Source organism: Lolium perenne, chromosome 7 (genome assembly GCF_019359855.2).
Source record: "Lolium perenne isolate Kyuss_39 chromosome 7, Kyuss_2.0, whole genome shotgun sequence".
Classification (NCBI taxonomy): Eukaryota; Viridiplantae; Streptophyta; class Magnoliopsida; order Poales; family Poaceae; genus Lolium; species Lolium perenne.
The window spans coordinates 230,622,486-230,644,350 of record NC_067250.2 but is presented as its reverse complement, the minus strand read 5'-3'; the positions used below and the strand labels follow the sequence as shown (position 1 = coordinate 230,644,350).

Below are 21,865 nucleotides of genomic sequence, written 5' to 3'. Positions count from 1 at the left end.
GGAGCTTTAAATAGGCGAAGAGGCGGAGTCGGAGGGGCCACAGGGCCTCCTCACACTAGGGGGGCGCGCCCCCCCTTAGGCCGCGCCGCCCCCACGTGTGGGGCCCCCAGGGCACCCCTCTGGTCCCTCTTTGACTTTCTGGAAGGTTCCGGGAAAAATAAGATGTTGGACATTGATTTCGTCCGATTCCGAGAATATTTCCTTTGTAGGATTTCTGAAACCAAAAACAGCAGAAAATAGCAACTGGCACTTCGGCATCGCGTCAATAGGTTAGTTCCGGAAAATGCATAAAAACTATATAAAGTGTGAACAAAACATGTAGGTATTGTCATAAAACAAACATGGAACATCAGAAATTATCGATACGTTGGAGACGTATCAGTGATTTCTTCCGGACTTTTCTAGAACCTTCTAGAACCTTCCATAAATGCAACGGATCATTTTCAAACTTAGAAAATGACTTCCTATATATGAATCTTATTCTCCGGACCTTTCCGGAACTCCTCGTGATGTCCTGGATCCCATCCGAGACTCCGAACAAAACTTCGAACTCCATTCCATATTGCATATCTACTTAAACGACATCAAACCTTAAGTGTGTCACCCTACGGTTCGTGAACTATGCAGACATGGTTCAGACTTCTCTCCGACCAATAACCAATAGCGGGATCTGGAGATCCATAATGGCTCCCACATATTCAACGATGACTTGGTGATCGATTGAACCATTTACATACGATACCGATTCCTTTTGTCACGCGATATTTTACTAGTCTGAGGTTTGATCATTGGTATCTCTATACCTCGTTCAACCTCGTCTCTGACAAGTACTCTTTACTCGTACCGTGGTATGTCATCTCTTATGAACCATTCATATGCTTGCAAGCTAATTAGACGACATTTCACCAAGAGGGCCCAGAGTATATCTATCCGTCATCGGGATGGACAATATCCCACTCTTGATCCATATGCCTCAACTCATACTTTCCGAATACTTAATCCCACCTTTATAACCACCCATTTATGCAGTGGCGTTTGATGTAATCAAAGTACCCTTCCGGCATAAGTGATTTACATGATCTCATGGTCGAAGGACTAGGTAACTATGTATCGGAAAGCTTATAGCAAATGAACTTAATGACGTGATCTTATGCTACGCTTATTTGGGTGTATGTCCATTGCATCATTCATCAATGACATAACCTTGTTATTAATAACATCCAATGTTCATGATCACGAAACTATGATCATCTATTAATCAACAAGCTAGTTATACAAGAGGTTTACTAGGGACTCCTTGTTGTTTACATAACACACATGTATCAATGTTTCGGTTAATACAATTATAGCATGGTATGCAAACATTTATCATAAACATAAAGATATATAATAACCACTTTATTATTGCCTCTTGGGTATATCTCCAACAGTCTCCCACTTGCACTAGAGTCAATAATCTAGATTACATTGTAAGGTACCTAACACCCATGGCATTCTGGTGTTGGTCATGCTTTGCCCTAGGGAGAGCTTTAGTCAACGGATCTGCCACATTCAGATCAGTGTGTACTTTACAAATCTTTACTTCTCCATCTTCGATGTACTCGCGAATCGAATAAAAACGCAGCTTGATATGCTTAAGCTTCTTGTGTGACCTTGGTTTTTGTGCATTGGCGATGGCACCCATGTTGTCACAATAGATGACTAGTGGGTCCAATGCACTAGGAACCACACCAAGCTCAACAATGAACCTCTTCATCCATACCGCTTCCGATGAAGCCTCCGAAGCCGCTATGTATTCCGATTCTGTTGAAGACTTCGCCACCGTGCACTGCTTGGAGCTGCACCAGCTTACAGCAGCACCATTCAATATAAACACGTACCCAGACTGAGACTTAGAGTCATCAGGATCAGTGTTCCAACTTGCATCGGTGTAACTGGTTACAACGAGCTCTTGGTCACCGCCATAACAAAGAAACATATCCTTAGTCCTTTTCAAGTACTTCAGGATATTCTTGACCGTTGTCCAGTGTTCCATTCCTGGATCACTTTGATATCTGCTAGTCAAACTAACAGCATGCGCTATATCCGGTCTAGTACACAGCATGGCATACATGATAGAGCCTACTGCCGAGGCATAGGGGATCCTGTTCATCCTCTCTCTTTCTTCTGCCGTAGCCGGACCTTGAGTCTTACTCAAGACCTTACCTGGCAACATCAGTAAGAACCCTTTCTTACTTTCATCCATTCTAAACTTCTTTAGAATCTTGTCCAGGTATGTACTCTGTGAAAGCCCTATTAGACGTCTTGATCTATCTCTATAAATCTTGATGCCTAAAATGTACGCTGCTTCACCAAGGTCTTTCATTGAAAAACATTTATTCAAATAACCTTTTACATTGCTTAATAGTTCTATATCATTCCCAATCAATAATATGTCATCTACATATAATATCAGGAATGCTACAGAGCTCCCACTCACTTTCTTGTAAATACAGGCCTCTCCATGACACTGTATAAACCCGAAGTCTTTGATCACCTTATCAAAGCGTCGGTTCCAACTCCTGGATGCTTGCTTCAGTCCATAAATGGAACGCTGAAGTTTGCATACCTTGTCAGCATTTTTAGGATCGACAAAACCTTTGGGTTGACCATATACAACTCTTCCTCAATGCCACCATTAAGGAACGCCATTTTGACATCCATCTGCCAAATCTCATAATCGAAAAATGCAGCTATTGCTAACAAAATCCTCACAGACTTTAGCTTCGCTACAGGTGAGAAGGTCTCATCGTAGTCAACACCTTGAATTTGTCGGAAACCCTTTGCGACAAGTCGAGCTTTATAGATAGTAACATTACCATCAGCATCTGTTTTTCTCTTGAAGATCCATTTATTCTCGACAGCCTTGCGGCTATCAGGTAAGTCTACCAAAGTCCACACTTTGTTATCATACATGGATCCCATTTCGGATTTCATGGCTTCTTGCCATTTGTTGGAATCTGGGCTCATCATCGCTTATTCATACGTCGCAGGGTCTTCATCATTGTTGTCCACAATCATGACATTTAGACAAGGATCATACCAATCTGGAGTGGTACGCTCCCTTGTCGATCTGCGAGGTTCAGTAGCTACCTCGTTCAAAGTTATCGGTGTAGGCTGTACAGGAACATCTTCCGGCACTGCGCTACTCTGATCTATGAGAGAAGGTTCAACAACCTCGTCGAGTTCTACTTTTCTTCCAGTCACTTCTTTAGTGAGAAACTCCTTCTCAAGAAAAGTTCTGTTCTTAGCAACAAAGATTTTGCCTTCGGATCTGTGATAGAAAGTATACCCAATAGTTTCCTTAGGGTATCCTATGAAGACACATTTCTCCGCTTTGGGCTCTAGCTTGTCAGGTTGTAACTTTTTTACATAAGCTTCGCAACCCCAAACTTTAAGGAACGACATCTTAGGTTTCTTATTAAACCATAATTCATACGGTGTCGTTTCAACGGATTTAGATGGTGACCTATTTAAGGTGAATGCAGCTGTCTCTAATGCATAACCGCAAAACAATAACGGCAAATCAGTAAGAGACATCATAGAACAAACCATATCTAAGAGAGTTCGATTATGACGTTCGAACACACCATTGCGCTGTGGTGTTCCCGGCGGTGTCAACTGTGAAAGTATTCCGCATTTCTTTAAATGCATGCCAAACTCATAACTCAGATATTCACCTTCGCGATCAGAACGCAGAAACTTAATCTTCTTGTTACGTTGATTTTCTACTTCACTTTGGAATTCCTTAAACTTCTCGAAAGTTTCGGACTTATGTTTCATGAAATAGATATACCCATATCTACTCAGATTATCTGTGAAGGTTAGAACATAACGATAACCACCGCGCGAGGCTACACTCATTGGTCCGCACACATCGGAATGTATGATTTCCAATAAGTCTGTAGCTCGCTCCATTATACCAGAGAATGGAGTTTTAGTCATTTTTCCCATTAGACATGCTTCGCATCTATCAAGTGACTCAAAGTCAAGTGACTCAAGAAGTCCATCGGAATGGACTTTCTTCATGCGTTTCACTCCAATATGACCAAGACGACAGTGCCACATATAAGTAGAATTATCATTCAATTTAATTCGCTTAGCATCAATGTTATGAACATGTGTATCACTAATATCGAGATTTAACAAGAATAAACCATTCATCTCAGGCGCATGACCATAAAAGATATTATTCATAAAAATAGAACAACCATTATTCTCAGACTTAAATGAATAACCGTCTTGCATTAAACAAGATCCAGATATAATGTTCATGCTGAACGCATGCACCAAATAACAATTATTGAGGTTTAAAACTAATCCCGAAGGTAGGTGTAGAGGTAGCGTGCCAACAACGATCACATCGACCTTGGATCCATTTCCAACGCGCATCGTCACTTCGTCCCTCGCCAGACTTCGTTTATTCCGTAGTTCTTGTTTCGAGTTACAAATGTGAGCAACCGAACCAGTATCAAATACCCAGGCACTAGTACGAGAACCAGTAAGATAGACATCTATAACATGTATATCATATATACCTTTCTTCTTCTTGACAAGGCCGCTCTTCAGATCAGCCAAGTACTTGGGGCAATTACGCTTCCAGTGCCCCTTCCCATTGCAGTAATAGCACTCAGTATCAGGTTTAGGGCCACCCTTAGGCTTCTCAGGAGGCGCGGCGGTTTCTTGCCGCCCTTCTTGAAGTTGCCCTTCTTAGGTTTGCCTTGCTTCTTGAAACTGGTGGTCTTGTTGACCATCAACACTTGGTGCTCTTTCTGTATCTCAATCTCAGCAGCTTTCAGCATGGAGAAGAGTTCAGGTAACTCCTTGTTCATGTTCTGCATGTTGGAGTTCATCACGAAGTTCTTGTAACTTGGTGGCAGTGATTGAAGGACATGATGAATATCCAGCTGGTTAGGAATCACTATCCCCAAGTCACTGAGCTTCTTTGCGTGCCCGGACATAGCGAGCACGTGCTCACTAACGGAGCTGCCCTCTTCAATCATACAGGCAAATAAGTGCTTCGAAGCCTCATAGCTTTCCACGGCCGCATGAGTTTGAAATATCGTTTTCAGCTCATTGACCAGCTCATAAGGGTCGTGGTGCTCAAAACGTTTTTGGAGCTCCGTCTCTAGGCTGCACAGGATGGCACACTGAACTTGAGAGTATCGAGTCACCCGAGTCTCGTAAACATTCTTTTCGTCCTCGGATACTGCAGGTGGTGGTGGGGGACCTAGCGGTGCATCAAGCACATATTGCAGATTTCCTCCATTGAGGAAGATCCTCACATGACGGAACCAGTCGATGAAGTTGCTACCATTGCTTTTAAGCTTTTCTTTCTCTAGGAACTGGTTAAAATTGATTGATGGGGACGCCATGATCTACAACATATATTTGCAAGAGTTTATACTAAGTTTATGACAAAGTTTAAATTTTAATTTACAAAATTAAACTAGGTGAACTCCCACTCAAAACAATATCCCTCACATTGTCTTAGTGATCACACGAACCAAATCCACTACACCAAGTCCGACCATCACGAGACAAGATGTAATTTCAATGGCGAACACTCAAAGTGTTCATCATATCAATCGTATGACTCATGCTCTACCTTTCGGTATCCCATGTTCCGAGACCATGTCTGTACATGCTAGGCTCGTCAAGGCAACCTTAGTATCCGCGTGTGCAAAACTGGCTTGCACCCGTTGTATGCAAATGTAGAATCTATCACACCCGATCATCACGAGATGCTTCGAAACGACAAGTCTTAGCAACGGTGCTACTAAGGATGAACACTTTATTATCTTGATATTTAGTGAGAGGGATCATCTTATAATGCTACCGTCGCGATCTAAGCAATTAAGATGCATAAAAGGATTAACATCACATGCAATTCATATGTGATATGATATGGCCCCTTTGTCTTTGCGCCTTTGATCTTCATCTCCAAAGCACGGACATGATCTCCATCATCAACAGGAATGATCTCCATCATCGTCGGCATAGCGTCAAGGTCAATGGCGCCGTCTTCATGATTGTTCTCCATGTAGCAACTATTACAACTACTTTGAAATACTACTCAACATGAAATTCAAAGACAACCATAAGGCTCCTGCCGGTTGCCACAATACAATAATGATCATCTCATACATATTCATCATCACATTATGGCCATATCACATCACCAAACCCTGCAAAAACAAGTTAGACGTCTCTAATTTGGTTTGCATATTTTACGTGGTTTAGGGTCTTCAAGTAAGATCCAATCTACCTACGAACATGAACCACAATGGTGATACTAGTGTTGTCAATAGAAAGAGTAAATTGGATCTTCACTATGGTGGGAGAGTGATGTCTACGCACGCTTCTATTCCTGTAGGCAGTGTTGGGCCTCCAAGAGCAGAGGTTTGTAGAACAACAACAAGTTTCCCTTAAGTGAATCACCCAAGGTTTATCGAACTCAGGGAGGTAGAGGTCAAAGATATCCCTCTCAAGCAACCCTGCAATTAAGATACAAGAAGTCTCTTGTGTCCCCAACACACCTAATACACTTGTCAGATGTATAGGTGCACTAGTTCGGCGAAGAGATAGTGAAATACAAGTAATATGGATGATTATAAGTAGTAATTGCAATCTGAAATAAAAATGGTAGCAAGCGAACATATAGCAGAACTTGTTGGAAACGGTGTTTCAATGCTTAGAAACAAGGCCTAGGGATCATACTTTCACTAGTGGACACTCTCAACAATGATCACATAATTGAATAAATAAATGCTACTCTCGAACACTCTCTTGTTGTATTAAAACATCATTCATTGTGTAGGGCTGCAAAAGCACACCTCAAGCCGGAGTAAACAAGCTCCACAACGTCATAAATGAATCACACACGATGCGCACACTGTCACCATCACACCGTGGAGAGTGACTCCGGAGTTCATATTAAAGTAACCTCTAGAGTGCATAATAGACAAGAGTAACATCTACATATTCAACTAGATTACAAAGCTCATGATCACATAAAGATCACACCATGGGAGAGAGAGATGAACCACATAGCTACCGGTAGAGCCCTCAGCCTCGGGGGAGAACTACTCCCTCCTCATCATGGGAGATAGCAACGGCGATGAAGATGGCGATGGAGTCGATGGAGATGGCTCCGGGGGCAATTCCCCGTCCCGGCAGGGTGCCGAAACAGAGACTTCTGTCCCCCGAATTAGGGTTTTTGGTGGCGGCGGAGCTACGGAACTCTTCTGGAGAAATCGTCGATCTCCTTAGGGTTTTCAGGGCAGGAGCTTAATATAGGCGAAAGAGCGGCGCGAGGGGGTGCCCGAGGGGCCCACCCCATAGGGCGGCGCCGCCTCCCTCCTGGCCGCGCCAGTGGATGGGGAGGAGGCCGTGGGCCTCCTCTGGTCTGGCCCTTCTGGCTCCGTGGGTCTTCTGGCGAAATAGAATTTCCGTAATTTTTCTGTATTTTTCCGAGCACTTTGGTTTTTGGGCCTTTTCTGAAATAAACATCTATAATAAACAGAAACTGACACTGTGGCATCTTGTCAATAGGTTAGTCCAATAAATGCCATAATATGATATAAAGTGCATATAAAACATGTAGCTATTGACATAAAACTAGCATGGAACATAAGAAATTATAGATACATCGGAGACGTATCAAGCATCCCCAAGCTTAGTTCCTACTCGCCCTCGAGTAGGTAAACGATAACAAGAATAATTTCTTAAGTGACATGCTACCGACATAATCTTGATCAATACTATTGTAAAGCATATGAGATGAATGAAGTGACTCAAAGCAATGGTCTATAGTTTGCTAACAAAAAGATAATGACTAAACAACTGAATCATATAGCAAAAACTTTTCATGAATAGTACTTTCAAGACAAGCATGAAAAAGTCTTGCATAAGAGTTAACTCATAAAGCAATAGATTTTTAATAAAAGTTCTTGAAGCAACACAAAGGAAGATTTAAGTTTCAGCAATTGCCTTCAACTTTCAACATGCATATCTTATGGATAATTGTCAACACAAAGTAATATAATAAGTGCAATAAGCAATCATGTAAGAATCAATGCACACAGTTGACACAAGTGTTTGCTTCTAAGATAGAAAGAAGTAGGTAAACTGACTCAACATAAAGTAAAAGAAAGGCCCTTCGGGAAGCAGGGATTAAATCATGTGCTAGAGCTTTTCAAGTTTTAAAATCATAAAGATAGCATAAAAATAAAGTTTTGAGAGGTGTTTGTTGTTGTCAACGAATGGTAGCGGGCACTCTAACCCCTTGTCAAACAGACTTTCAAAGAGCGACTCCCATGAAGGGCGTTATCTCTACCAGCAAGGTAGATCATCCCTCTTCTCTTTTGTTTACACATGTATTTTAGTTTTATTTATAGATGACACTCCTCCCAACCTTTTGCTTTCACAAGCCATGGCTAACCGAATCCTCGGGTGCCTTCCAACATTTCACATACCATGGATGAGTGTCTATTGCAAAATTAAGTTGCTTACTGATAAATCAGGGCAAAACATGTGAAGAGAATTATTAATGAAAGTTAATTAATTGGGGCTGGGCACCCCGTTGCCAGCTCTTTTTGCAAAATTATTGGATAAGCGGATGTATATGCCACTAGTCCATTGGTGAAATTCCGCCCAACAAGATTGAAAGATAAAACACCACATACTTACTCATGAGCTATAAAACATTGACACAAATAAGGAGTAATAAAATTTTGAATTGTTTAAAGGTAGCACATGAAGTATTTACTTGTAATGACAGAAAATACCACATAATAGGTAGTTATGGTGGACACAAATAGCACAGGTTTTGGCTCAAGGATTTGGATGCACGAGAAGCATTCCCTCTCAGTACAAGGCTTTGGCTAGCAAGGTTGTTTGAAGCAAACACAAGTATAAACCGGTACAACAAAACTTACATAAAAACATATTGCAATCATTATAAGACTGTGGTGACCCGGCATAGCACTGCATGGTGTAGTATGCAAGTCTGATATAACACCAATGAAATACAGTTTCACTAGTATTATATCGCTCAGAGTGGTACAACAGAAACATATGCGGGTCCAAGGTATATCTATAGAATTACAACAATGACTCTGTTACATAAGATCATCACAGCCTCCTACTTTACAATGAGGTAAAGTTGCAAATAAACTTCAGAAGAACGACTCGTAGTCTAGTCTTATCACGAACTCTATTTGTAGAGTATTTAACTAGCTATAGAGGATAGATTCTAACTAAATAGGAGCTAGGTTTAGAAAACAAGTTCCTTTCTATTGCTAAGCTAGGTTTTATCCTTGTTAGATGTGGTGTTTGTCTCTTCTGACATCCTACAAAAATTACGAGTTGTTTACAACAAATAGTTCATCATCTCACTCCATGTGTTTGAAGCGAAACAATTGTTGGGCAAAAAAAAGAAGGCCCATTAAGCGACGCGGGAGTGAGAGGCCGGACGACCGATCCGCACGCCGATCGGTCGCCGGATCGCAATCATTTTCCAAAGACAAAGGACCAAAGAATAGACAGGAGAGGATCAAATGGAGTGCAGCGCTACGCTACTGTGTGGTTGCTGTACAAGGAGGAGCGCAAATTGTTTTGAATAGGAGAACACATGATTTTGCATCGATAAGAGATAAACTGTGTAGATGAGCATCACATCTTCTCCAGAATTGCAACGCGCACGATTTTGAAAAGTGATACGGAAGGTTGCAGCGATACAAGAAACAAAATGGATGGTACTCATGTGGGCGTTGGGATTGATCTTCAGATTCGACAAAACATATGAAACGGGAGCAGACCAGCTGAACCTTGTAAATAAAAGGGTCGCTGTTATTTCGAGCGAGGCTAGGAGCTGGTGCGCGAAACTGACAAAACTGAAAGTTTACAGAGCACGTTCATGTACGCACGCGGGGCAGAGGATCTCCGTCCACGGCGACCAAGACTGGGTGGTGCTGGATGTGTGTGCGGTGCTGAGGGAAGCGCGGAGACGCGGAGATCTCCTCGGACATGCTCGTGTCGAGCAGAACGGGCTCCGCACGACAAAGACGACCAAACGGACGTGGTCACCGGCGGCGTGCGCTGACGGACGCTTTCTGAAACGATGATGCAGTGACGGGAAACGAGCGGGGACAGGGGTTTCGGAGGAGATGCTCACCCAGCGGATCGATGATGAAGAGGAACCTGAGGCCTTGGGGTTTCCGCACCCGTGGTCAGCGCAGCAGGTGGCGGCGAGGAACGGCGACGGCGCAGCAGCGAAGTAGCATAAAAACGGCGACAAGAGTTTTCCGTCAGAAATAGGCGAAGGCGTGCAGTGATGGAAAGAGACGAGGAAGTGGGGAATAGGTGCACTAGCTCACCAGGAAGCTGATGAACACCTCGGCTAGGGCTGACGAGGTCGGAGGCGGCCGGAAACTTCGCCGGAGCGCGGCGGCCGGAGATAAAGACGGCGACCTTCACATCAATTGGAGCGGAACCAACTCGATTCCTTTGGGGATGATGACGAGGGCGATGAGGCGCAGCTCATGGTGGTCTCATCTTGGCGACGGGCGCTCTGGAACGACGGCGCGACGGTGGACTGCCGCGGTGGTGCTCTCGGGGTTGTCTGAATTTCCGTGGAAGGGAGGCAGAACCAAGGGGGAAAGAAAGTGGCGGCGGAGATGCGGAAGTGGGAGCTAGGGTTTGCGGGGAAGCCTTAGAGCATCTCTAGTGGCTCGTGGAAACGGACGTGCAAACCAAGTATAGACGACCACGAGCGAAAAACAGCCTCCACCGGATCGTGTATACCGTCGTGCATCGTTCCCACGTCCACCCACGATGGTACTCGACGTGCAAATATACACACCCGATCCACCTCCTGGAAAAGCAAAGCGCGAAGGAATCCTCACCTGTGCCTCGTTCCCGCGCCAAGGACTCCTCCGAGCTCGCCGCCGCCGCCTCTAAGCTCGCCTCCAAGGTCGCCGCCGCCGCCTCTAAGCTCGTCTCGAAGGTCGCCGCCGCCGCATCCAAGGTCGTCGCCGCCGCATCCAAGGTCGCCGCCGCATCCAAGGTATGTTTCCGGATCCGAGCTCACCGTCCCCGGATCGAACCAGAGAAGAGAGAGGGGCGGCGGCCGCCACGCCGTGCGGACAGATGTGCCGGCGACCGCGCACGCCCGGGAGGGGAGGGATTGGAGGAGAGGAGGGCCTGGGAGGAGAGGATGTCAGTTTGATGCCAGATTTTGGTGTCAATTTGATGCCAGATTTTGGAGGAGAGGAGGGCCTGGGAGGAGAGGGAGGGGAGGGATCGACTGCCAATTGCGAATTTGATGCCAGATTTTGGTGTCAATTTGATGCCAGATTTTGGAGGAGAGGAGGGCCTGGGAGGAGAGGGAGGGGAGGCAGGGGAGGGATCGACTACCAATTTCATGCCAGATTTTGGTGTCAATTTGATGCCAGATTATGGTATGTAAAATAGCTGTGCACGGCTTGGATAGGGGCGACGCTAGTATCCATTTTTTGATGCCAGGAAGGGGATTTGCTAGTATCCATTTTTTGATATATAGAGTTTGATGTATGTAGAAATTGCTACAGAATTAGGGAGGTGTTGTGGTCTGATATATAGATATTGCATGTGTGTTCATTGTTTGCAGATGGACGGTGACCAAAGTTTCTTGGACACAGTTGGTTTTGGCTACTCACAAACACAACCTGATAGTCCAATTGGAGAGCAAGCAATCCCATCAACTCAGCATCAAGCAAGACCATCAACTCAGCATCAAGCAAGACCATCCAACAAAGGAAAAAATTGGTCTACTGATGAGGATAAGGTTCTGATAGCAGCATGGGAAAATACAAGTACTGATATTGTCGGGACAGATCAAAACCGAGAAACTTATTGGGCTAGAATTTCAGAGTACTACAACACACACAAGGAATCATCATGTCCTGAGCGTAATGCCAATGCAATAAACTGCCGTTACACATTCATTAACAAAGAGACCGCTAAATTTTGTGGTTGCCTTCAGCAGATTTTAAATTTGGAGGAAAGCGGAAGGACTATACAAGAAAAGGTATGCATCTATCTTCTACTTCTACATGTGCTGTGCAATATTTTATATGTGTTGTGCATAATAATACATTTGTATGTGCAGATAAACGATGCACACCTTTTGTTCAAGGAAATGGATATTAAAAGAAAAAAGCCTTTCACATTGATGCATTACTATGTAGAGTTTTCGAAGTATCCAAAGTGGCAGACAAGAGAACTTGAAACTTCAGTTAAGAAACAAAAGAAGACCATTGATGCAAGTCCGGGCACATCCTCGGTACACACTTGTGGTGACCCGGCATACCACTGAATGGTGTAGTATGCAAGTCTGATATAACACCAATGAAACACCGTTCCACTAGTATTATATCGCTCAGAGTGGTACAACAGAAACATATGCGGGTCCAAGGTATGTCTATAGAATTACAACATTTACTCTATTACATAAGATCAGCACAGCCTCCTACTTTACAATGAGGTAAAACTGCAGATAACTCCAGAAGAACGACTCGTAGTCTAATCCTATCACGAACTCTATTTGTAGAGTAGTTGACTAGCTATAGGGGCTATGAATAGATTCTAGCTAAATAGGAGCTAGATTTAGGAAGTTGGTTCCCTTCTAGGGCTAAACTAGGTCTTCTTCTTGTTGGATGTGGTATCTGACTCCTCTGACAGGGTCCTGTCTCGTGAAGTAGTTGTTGACTCCTCGGCCTTCGAGTTGCACTGTAGATCCTCCTTCGATGCCTCCATATCTAAGCAGGGGATTTAAGAGTGGGATGAGTACGAGCGTACTCAACAAGTTCATTATAGGAAAGAGGTGTTTAATGCACTAGCTACGACATTAGACCAGAAAGTCTAATACCAATGTAGGTTTTCATAATCATTTCTTCAAAAGGTTGCTTTTATTCAGAAGAACTATGTCCGTCAGCCTTCACCGGTTTACTAGAACTTCATGGAGCTCCTTTCCGGCCGCGTTCGCAGTTCCATATCCCGGAACAGGGAGTGACAGGTCACGGTTCTTTTCACTCTGCAGAGGTGTGTTGCTTTACCCATAAGAGATCTTATCCTTGGTGCCAACCAGGTGTACATTCCTGTCCACACTTCCTATGGTGTGAGGCCCGGTATAAGGTCTAGCCAATCATGTTCCTCCGCTACCTCGAACACCCACCCTTTGTTGCATGCCCCGACCCTGGGTCCTCACCGGTCCCATTATTCCCACTCACGGGTGGACCCCGACCACGACGACAGTCTGGGATCGAACCAAACTCCTTCGCCGGTAGCTGCAACCCATCATAGACCGCAATACCGTGGGGACTTAAGGCTTCCCCAGCCAACCGCTTGTTCTTCGAGCGACAAGTGTCTACGGACTATGCCGTGGGGACTTAAGGCTTCCCCAGCCAACCGCTTGCCCTGACAGATACAAGTGTCTACGGTAAAGCGCATCCGTTGATGAACGAGAGGTGGAAACACTTTTGACTACTCCGTCCCACTCCGGATCTTATGGTTAACACGGGTATTACGGCACAAGAATCACTGGACGACATTTGTTGTTAATCCTAGATGGATATAAACCCTTGCAATGGAACCTCCACCATATCAACACAATCCATGGTTCCATTGCCCACCACATAGTCATATTCATAGTTATGAAAGTAGTGGTTTTGGTTTTTATGCATTAGTGATAACCATAGTACTTTGCAAGTAATTTGATAGAAATACTCAAATGACATGAGCAAGTGATGAACTTGCCTTTCTTGGCTGCAAGATTATGCAGGCAAGGTCTTCGATACGAAATAACTCCAGATTCTGAAATAGCATCATCGTCCGGTAAGGACGATGTTTAAAAGATTGGCAAGGATGCAATAATGCATAAGTATGATATGCAATCGCTCTAAGCGTGATCTAACCCCGATGATTTAGGATCAGTGAGTTGTAACGATTGGTTCAGGGTGTGTTGCACTTTTAGAGTGATTCACAAACAAGGTTCTTATTCAGGGTTGTGTTGTTTTAGAATTATAAGCAGGTGGCAACATGAATAGTAACAATCATACACAACAGGAATAGTAGCTGTATAATAAGTAAAGAGCAGTTGTCAATTTTAAGTCCTATAATACATGGTTGATGATTACTTATTATATAATTCAAAAGAATAACTTTTGAAGAACATGTTCTTGAATAAAGAACAAGTATGATAATTAGGTTGGTGGCATTCTATGGTGTTCTATGGTTCTAATTGGTTTCTGGAGTAAGTAGTAGATGGATCACAGCAACGTTGGATTCATCGACACCTAGGGCTTGTAAGGTTGAGTTAAGTCTAGGCATCCTAAGCAATTTTTCATACAAGGTTGCTATCAGGACTGGTTCATCTTATTGGTGATAGTCAGCTAGGGTTTATAGGTCCTTATAAGCAGGGTTGATGATGATTCTTTATTTACTTCAAAAGAATAACTTTTGAAGAACATACTTCTTAAATAATAAGAAGTATATTAATTAGGGTTGAGGTGGTCTAGGCTTTACTGTTGGTTCTATTAAGTAAGGAATAATTGGCTCCTGAATAGGATGGTTGATAAGTATCCAACACTAGTAGGGTTTAGTGGAATATGATTAGGTAATGCTCAAGATTTGGCATATTTGCTCCTGAGGTTCATCACATTGGTGTGATGCTAAATAGGAATGAATAAGGATGATGGATTTGGTAATAGGATCTAAGGTTTACACTTGGTTGGCCCTACTTGATTATTTAGGTCTGATGAAGATGAACACATGGGATGCTAATTAGTAGTGATAGGATTCTCATATTTTATGTGGATTTGAACTAGTATTTAGTTGCTGGATAGGAATCTATGATTACTAATGAAGTAACATGATCACATGTTACTTAGGGTTTTAGGTTTGGAAACAATTTTAGGGTTCATATGAAGTAATGGATTTGGGGTTCCTATTTGAATTAGGGTTTTGGGTTACACATGAAATGATAGGGTTGTAATATCATTCCATATTGAATTAGGGTTTGCTATTTACCCTATGGTTCTATGATTAATAACTTCATGGTAAAGTTGAAGTTATTAGTAACTTTGAAATTAAGATAATATTTAATTTGGTATTTTATTATTTTTAATTAATTAATAATTAGGTAATTATTAATTAGGATTTAAATCCTTCTAATAAGGATTTGTCAAATTAACAAATAATGAAAATTAGCTTTAATGTTTTCTTTATTTTCTTACTGGTTTTTATTTATTTTAGAAGGTTTTCCTAATTATAGAATTTTAATTTAATTAGGAATAAAAGAAAAGATTTAATTATTAAGTATAAAACAATTAATTTTTTATTAAAAATAAAAATTTCATATTATATTTTTACTGGGTAGAGTTTCCTTTTCTATGAATTTTGATGTATCATTTATATTTTTCTAAGCTATATTGAATTTTATATGAATTTGCAAAGTTGCAGTAATTAATGAATTTGAAATTAAAAATGGAGAATCCTAAGCACACCCGGTTAATCTACCCACCCAGTCACTGACTGGTGGGGCTGCTGCCAGGTCAGCTGCCACGGCGGCCTGACCAGGTCAACACCACAGTGGGGTCTCAGACCACGTCGCCTCGCCGGTCAAACGCCGCCGGTCGGGTCAGCGAACGACGGCGACGACGTTTTAGGCCACGGGAGGATGGCCAACTAGTTCCGTTAGACGCACCCTGCCGCGCTGAGGACGATGGTAGCCTCGCTGCCAAGAAATGGTCACCGGAGGAACTCTGGCGAACCTTCCTGCGGCGGCGTTCGCCAGCCGAGTTGCTAGATCTTGCTACGGTGGATTAAATGGCGTAATTTAGGAATCTAAAGACGCACAAGATCGACCTGGAGCTGATGAGATGCTCGACGAAGCCCGGGGTAGTCGGAGATGATGGTGAGGCAGCGGATTCCGGCGATGGCCGACAGAAGGGCGACATTCGATTCGCGGTAATCCGTGCTCCCCTCGATGCGTGACTTGGCCAGAAGAAAGAGGGCATCGAAGCGCACCTCCTAGGCCTAACCCTGGCCCCCGGGGTGGTTTATACCGGCGGCTAGCCGGAGATGTGCTGGCGGCGGCATTCGGTGATTCTGGAGATAGAGACGGGTAGAGAGGGGAAATAGAAGGGTGGCGAAGCTAAAAGGTTCCAGGGCGCTCCTAATGGTGGGTTTATAGCTCGCGACGCACTCTGGAGCGACGGCAATTCCTCGCCGACGGCCAGGATACTGCAGCCGTGTTGGCGATGCCTTTGGGCACAAATCTGGCGCCAAGGGGATAGTTCCGGACGTGGAGATACTTGTATTGGCCTCTGGCATATTGAAGGGCGTCCGGCAGCGTCCTAATCCTCGACGAGGGCGTGGCCAGGTGCTCCTGCGCATTGTCGCCCCCGGAGAGGAAGAAGAAGGCGTTTGCCTTCTATTTACACAAAACGGTGTGGACCGTTTCCTGCTGGGCTGGGCCGGTGCGGGGCTAGCTTGTGGGCTTTCTTTTGGGTTGCTGCGTGGTCTGTTGCTGGGCTAGCAGGTAAGCTACTCCTCTCTCTATTTTCTGTTTTGTTTTAGATTTCTGTTTTATTTTCTAGTTTACAATTCTGTTTTTAGTTTCTATTTGAAGTCCATATTTGAATTCTGTTATTTTTGCAGGTTTCTCAATTGTTAATTTTATCAAGATTTAATATACTGACTATTATGTTATTATTCTACTTGAACAAGCATTTTATATGAGATTCTATTGCACACTTGTGATTTTTATTCAAAATGTTAAATAGACATGAATTGATACTCTCATTTTGGTTTTCTTGTGAATTATATCTATTTGATATTATTAGAGTTGGGTATTTCTACTATGAGTGTGCTAGAAGTTATTAGTTGGGTTTGATCTCATAACTGAGGATTTAACTCTATGCATATAATTTTATGTGAGCACTTGCTTGTTAAGGTTTTGTAGTTTTTATTATAACCATTTCCCCAAAGGTAGTACTAGGGTTATAATGTTATTTACCTAATGGCATATGGTTTGGGATCTCAATTATGGCCTAGGTTTATATTATGATCACCATAGTGATGCATAACTAGGGTTGAGATATACTTCTAATTTGTAGAGTTGAGGTGATATCATATTGCATTTGCTAGGGTTTAATCTCCCCTAACCAAGGTAATATGGTTAGTTTCTTAATTGTTTCTGTTCTCCTTTAATTACTAATGACTTGGGAATTGGTTTTATCTTGTACCAATAGATTTCGATTATATCCTTAATCTATTGTTAAAGTAACTAAAGTAGATATGGTTCTTTTTATAATTAACTTTGGTTCTAATGATGAATAGTTTTCACCATAAAAAGTATAGGGTTTATCTCTAAGGTTTTCTTATGTTTTTTAGGTGAAGAATAAGTGGAGTGTAGATGTGGTAGGTTTCTACTTAGGATCACAAAGTGGTTCACAAGTTAAGATTAGGATATAAGCCTAGGTTTGCTTACTAGTTACCTCCCTATGATTTCATGTGGTGAATGATATCTACTTATACTATTAGGGTTTAACTTATCCTCACATACCTCAAGAGTATGATCATGGTTTAGGCATGATCAATTTGTTCTTAACATCTTCTACCTCAAATTCTAAGGGTTTATGATCATTACTTAATTTATAATGATAAAGGTTTGGCTTCCTAAGGTATCTCTCATTAATTAGGTTTCTCACTTCGATGATCAAGCATTGTCTTGATCAACTAGGGTATAGCACTCATATTTTACTTTCTAGGATGGGACTTCTATGGTTGACTCATTAGTTTATATCCCAGGAAAATGTCTGAGATAATTACTTAGGGTTTTACTTAAGAAATGTTGATATACTCATCTGGGTATATGGATAGTTCTCTCATATAGGAATGGCTTATTCTAGGGTTTATGGTGTACTCCTAATATTTACTTAGATATCTAGGCTAAGATTCCACTTGGTTAACTTAGTTGGATTAGTCTCACTCATTTGGGAAGGACTTTAATATTAACCTGAGGTTAGGCTCTATAGAGATTGATGTGATCATCAATGTCTATGTTAAATATAAATGGTTTATCTCTCTAGGAATTGTCTTGGATACTATCCTAGGGTTTCTCTTAGAGATGATGATATGAATACTTGGATGTATACCCAAGGTTTAGCTCAAGGTTTGTTATTGCTTCTCTAATAATTATATTAGAACTCTCACCTCTCTAGGTTTGATGCTTAATAATTTGGAATAGAGAGGAATATATATTTCTAGAGTTGATCTCCTTGTCTTGTTTCCAAGAGTGAAGTAAAATGAATACCATGAGGTTCATGGTAGGATCAAGGATTAGTTTTAAGACATGGAAAAGATAAGTCAGGAATGGTTTCTCCATTTTATTGTTACTTGGTTTGTAATTGAACAGTTGTTCTTGTGTTATGGCAATGATTACCATATTATGATCTATTATAAGATCAAGTAGTTGATCATTGAGTAAAGTGTTGTTGTGTTGATTATTAGTTCCATTTGATCTAACCCCTTAGATCAAATCATCTCTACCCAAAACAAGGTTTTAGCATAGTCACATTGAGGTTTAAAGCGCTTGACTTGATGAGCTACTTCAATTCCACCAAGGTCAAGTGAAACTTCAGTTACCGTGACTGTTTTACTTTAAAGCGCGAAAATTCCCCAGATTTTCTATGCATGAATGCAATGCACACATCTGTTTCCTCTATTTTTGTAACCCCATTACCTGGGATATTACAACACTGATGCTACCTCAGCACGCAGTGATGCTCTTGAACATGAGAAAAGACCTGATGGTGTGAATAAGGAGAAATTGCGGAGAGGTAAAGCTGATGACAGTGCTTGCAAGTTGTCATTAGAAACTATGTGGGCACAAAAGCAAGAGAAAGATGAGCTCAAAGAGGCAGCAAGAAATGTTCGATATGCACAACAATTTGAATTGAGAAAAGAGGAGATTGCACTGAAAAAGAAGGAGGATGCACGAAATGAGAGGGATGATGAACGCAAACAGTTTGAATTAGATGAGAGGATAATGCTCATGGACACAAGTGGTATGATTGATGTGCAAAAGCAGTTTTACCAAGCTAAGCAGAATGAGATCCTTGCTCGCCGCCTAGAGTAGTGAGCTAGTTATTGTATGAACTATTTGATGATTTGTTCTAGTTGTTGTAAGAACTATTTGAAGCTGTCTGCTAGTTGTTGTAAGAACTATTTGAAGTAAAAATACTTTATTGATAGCACTGCATTACATAGAAATGGATTACATCACTCATTTCCAAACTTTTTCCACACATGTTCAATTAGATCAAGCTTAAGCTGAGTATGTTCAGCTTTATTTCTAATATGGTGAGTCATTTGAATAAAAGAGCTCAGTTGTTCCGCATGAGTACGAGAGACTGTGACTCTTTCTCCCATTGCCTCATAAGAGCAGTTTTGTCGACCAGTTTCTCGCTCCTCTTCAACTATCATATTATGCATTATGACACAAGCTTTCATGACATCACCGATTTCTTTACGTTTCCATCCTTTAGCAGATCCACGAACAATGGCAAAACGGGATTGCAGAACTCCAAAGGCACGTTCCACATCTTTCCTGCACGCCTCTTTCTTCTTCGCAAAAGTTTTATGCTTTCTTGTATCTGGAGCTGGTATGCTCTTCACAAATATTGCCCCCCGTGGATAGATACCATCTGCAAGGTAATACCCCATTGTGTACTGATGGCCATTGATGCTATAATTCACTGCGGGAGTTTGACCTTCGGCTAGCTTTGAAAAAACAGGAGAACATTGAAGAACATTTATATCATTGAGAGACCCTGGTAAACCAAAATAAGCATGCCAAATCCAAAGATCTTGTGATGCAACTGCTTCCAAGATCATAGTTGGCTCGTTCACATGGCCTTTAAACATGCCATGCCATTTTTTGGGGCAATTTTTCCAACCCCAGTGCATGCAATCTATGCTCCCTAACATACCAGGAAATCCTCTTTCCTCCTCTATTGCGAGTAACCTAGCAATGTCTTGTTCATTTGGAGATCTCAGGTACCTTTCCCCAAATACTTCACAAACTTTGATCACAAATTTCTTGCAAGACTCTAAATTAGTAGCCTCAGCGGACCGGATGTACTCATCAGCACCATCAGCTGCTATTCCATATGTTAGCATCCGCATTGCCGCGGTCATCTTTTGCAGAGGATGTAACCCAAGAGCTCCATAAGCACTTCTTTTTTGCGTAAAATAACCATCATAGTCATGCTCAAGTATACCACCAGCTATGCGGTTGAACAAATCACGGGACATCCTAAATCTTTGTATAAAAAGTAAATGAGACGGGGAAATGAAAAATGGGCGAACGCACAGAAGTGTACTAGTTACAAACCTTCGTCGAGACAAATGTTCGGGATATCGAGGAACTTCTTGGAAGTAGTCGTCCCACAGAAGAACAAATCCAGCATCTCTTCCTCGATCGATTGCTCGACGTCCATGCTTCTAACCACCGTGGCGTCGAGCGTTCATCCTCTCTTCCTCCTCGCGCTCGGCAAATGCTGCAAGTATGAGTTCATCGTCGCCAGATGAAGATAACGAAGAACTCATGTCCCAAGAGGATGTGTTCATTGTGTTGCGTGAGGGACGATAGAGAAATCTAGGAGTGAGAAAAGAAGTCACAGATAGAGATGCTGGAAGAGAGGTGGTCGTGGTGGTTTATATAGACCAGGAATATGGCCGTTGAAAATATAGCCGTTGGAAATATAGCCGTTGGAATATAGCCGTTTGAAAATATAGTCGTTGGAATATACACGTCCTGATTTACACGTCCTTATACACGTGCCACTGAAAAACTGAGAGGTGTAAAATTTAACAACGTGTATATGGATGTGTATATGGAGATATACACATCCAAATTTACACGTTCCACTAGAGATGCTCTTAGCTGGGATTAAAGGAGGAGGGACGCATGTGGAGTGGTGGAGGGTGACGTGAGAGATCACCCATGCGTCTCGCGTGAGCTGGAGGATAAAGACGCCAAATATTGCTCCCGTAACAAGATGGACTACTGCTTCTCTTCTTTCATTTTCTCTGGTTATTATGCTTCTGCCCCTTTTTTTAGGGAAATGCTTACTTTCGGGCGACCGATCATGTGCCAGCGATCGGTCCCTTGCTCGCCCGCCCGCGCGCCAGGCCTAGTAGCAGGCTTTGCCCCACTCCTGGCCAGTCGGCCCATTAGCTAGCTTTATTTGGCCCACCGCTCCCAGCCGGTCGGCCCATTAGCTAGCTTAATTTGGTCCATGCAAGCACGTCTACCATGGCTTTTAGCCCGTGCACGCAAAACTGGCCAGAGCGTAGTACACTACCACTGCAACGCTAGAGATGTTGTATACGTTTATTAATTTTGTAATAATTGCGTTTAATTTTTATAACGAAAGCATGCCAGAGATGTTGTAATCTTTAATTGGCATTTGTCAAGTTTGTGATTTTTATTGTAATCGTCTATATTTTCTATTAGAATGGTTAGTGATTTTTATTGTTACTAAATATGTAGCAAATTTATTATTTCTTAACCAAAATTTCAAAGCCACAAACACAAGTTTTTTTTATTGGCGATTTTTGTTGTAATTCAATTTATAGAAAATTAATTATTGCTTGACCACTTTTGATTCTTTTGCAAACATATGATTTTTGTTGTAATTATTTGCAAAATTTGTATAAATAGTTGCTGATTTTTGTTGTAATTCAATTTATAGCAAATTAATTATTTCTTAACCAC

At 42.2% G+C, this 21,865-nt stretch overlaps 2 protein-coding genes across 2 annotated transcripts; one reads left to right on the top strand and one right to left on the bottom strand.

The window, feature by feature from the left end:
• The first annotated feature begins 9,803 nt into the window (after positions 1 to 9,803).
• LOC127315482 (uncharacterized) lies at positions 9,804 to 19,222 on the top strand. Its single transcript, XM_051345969.1, has 5 exons — positions 9,804 to 10,019; positions 10,970 to 11,107; positions 11,690 to 12,109; positions 12,191 to 12,364; positions 18,824 to 19,222. The coding sequence occupies exons 1-5, from the start codon at positions 9,804 to 9,806 to the stop codon at positions 19,220 to 19,222; spliced, it is 1,347 nt and encodes a 448-aa protein (XP_051201929.1).
• A 143-nt stretch (positions 19,223 to 19,365) lies between these two features.
• On the bottom strand, positions 19,366 to 20,400 carry LOC139833866 (protein ALP1-like). The gene has a single exon (XM_071824226.1). The coding sequence runs from the start codon at positions 20,398 to 20,400 to the stop codon at positions 19,366 to 19,368; it is 1,035 nt and encodes a 344-aa protein (XP_071680327.1).
• Positions 20,401 to 21,865: the final 1,465 nt, after the last annotated feature.

Bases quoted from the DNA above. Each gene is read 5' to 3' on its own strand.
- LOC127315482 (XM_051345969.1), top strand. From the start codon at position 9,804: ATGTGGGCGTTGGGATTGATCTTCAGATTCGACAAAACATATGAAACG. The intron at 11,108-11,689 runs GTATGTTTCCGG...CATTGTTTGCAG, and splicing joins AGGTCGCCGCCGCATCCAAG to ATGGACGGTGACCAAAGTTT. The intron at 12,365-18,823 runs GTACACACTTGT...TTGTAACCCCAT, and splicing joins CAAGTCCGGGCACATCCTCG to TACCTGGGATATTACAACAC.
- LOC139833866 (XM_071824226.1), bottom strand. From the start codon at position 20,400: ATGTCCCGTGATTTGTTCAACCGCATAGCTGGTGGTATACTTGAGCAT.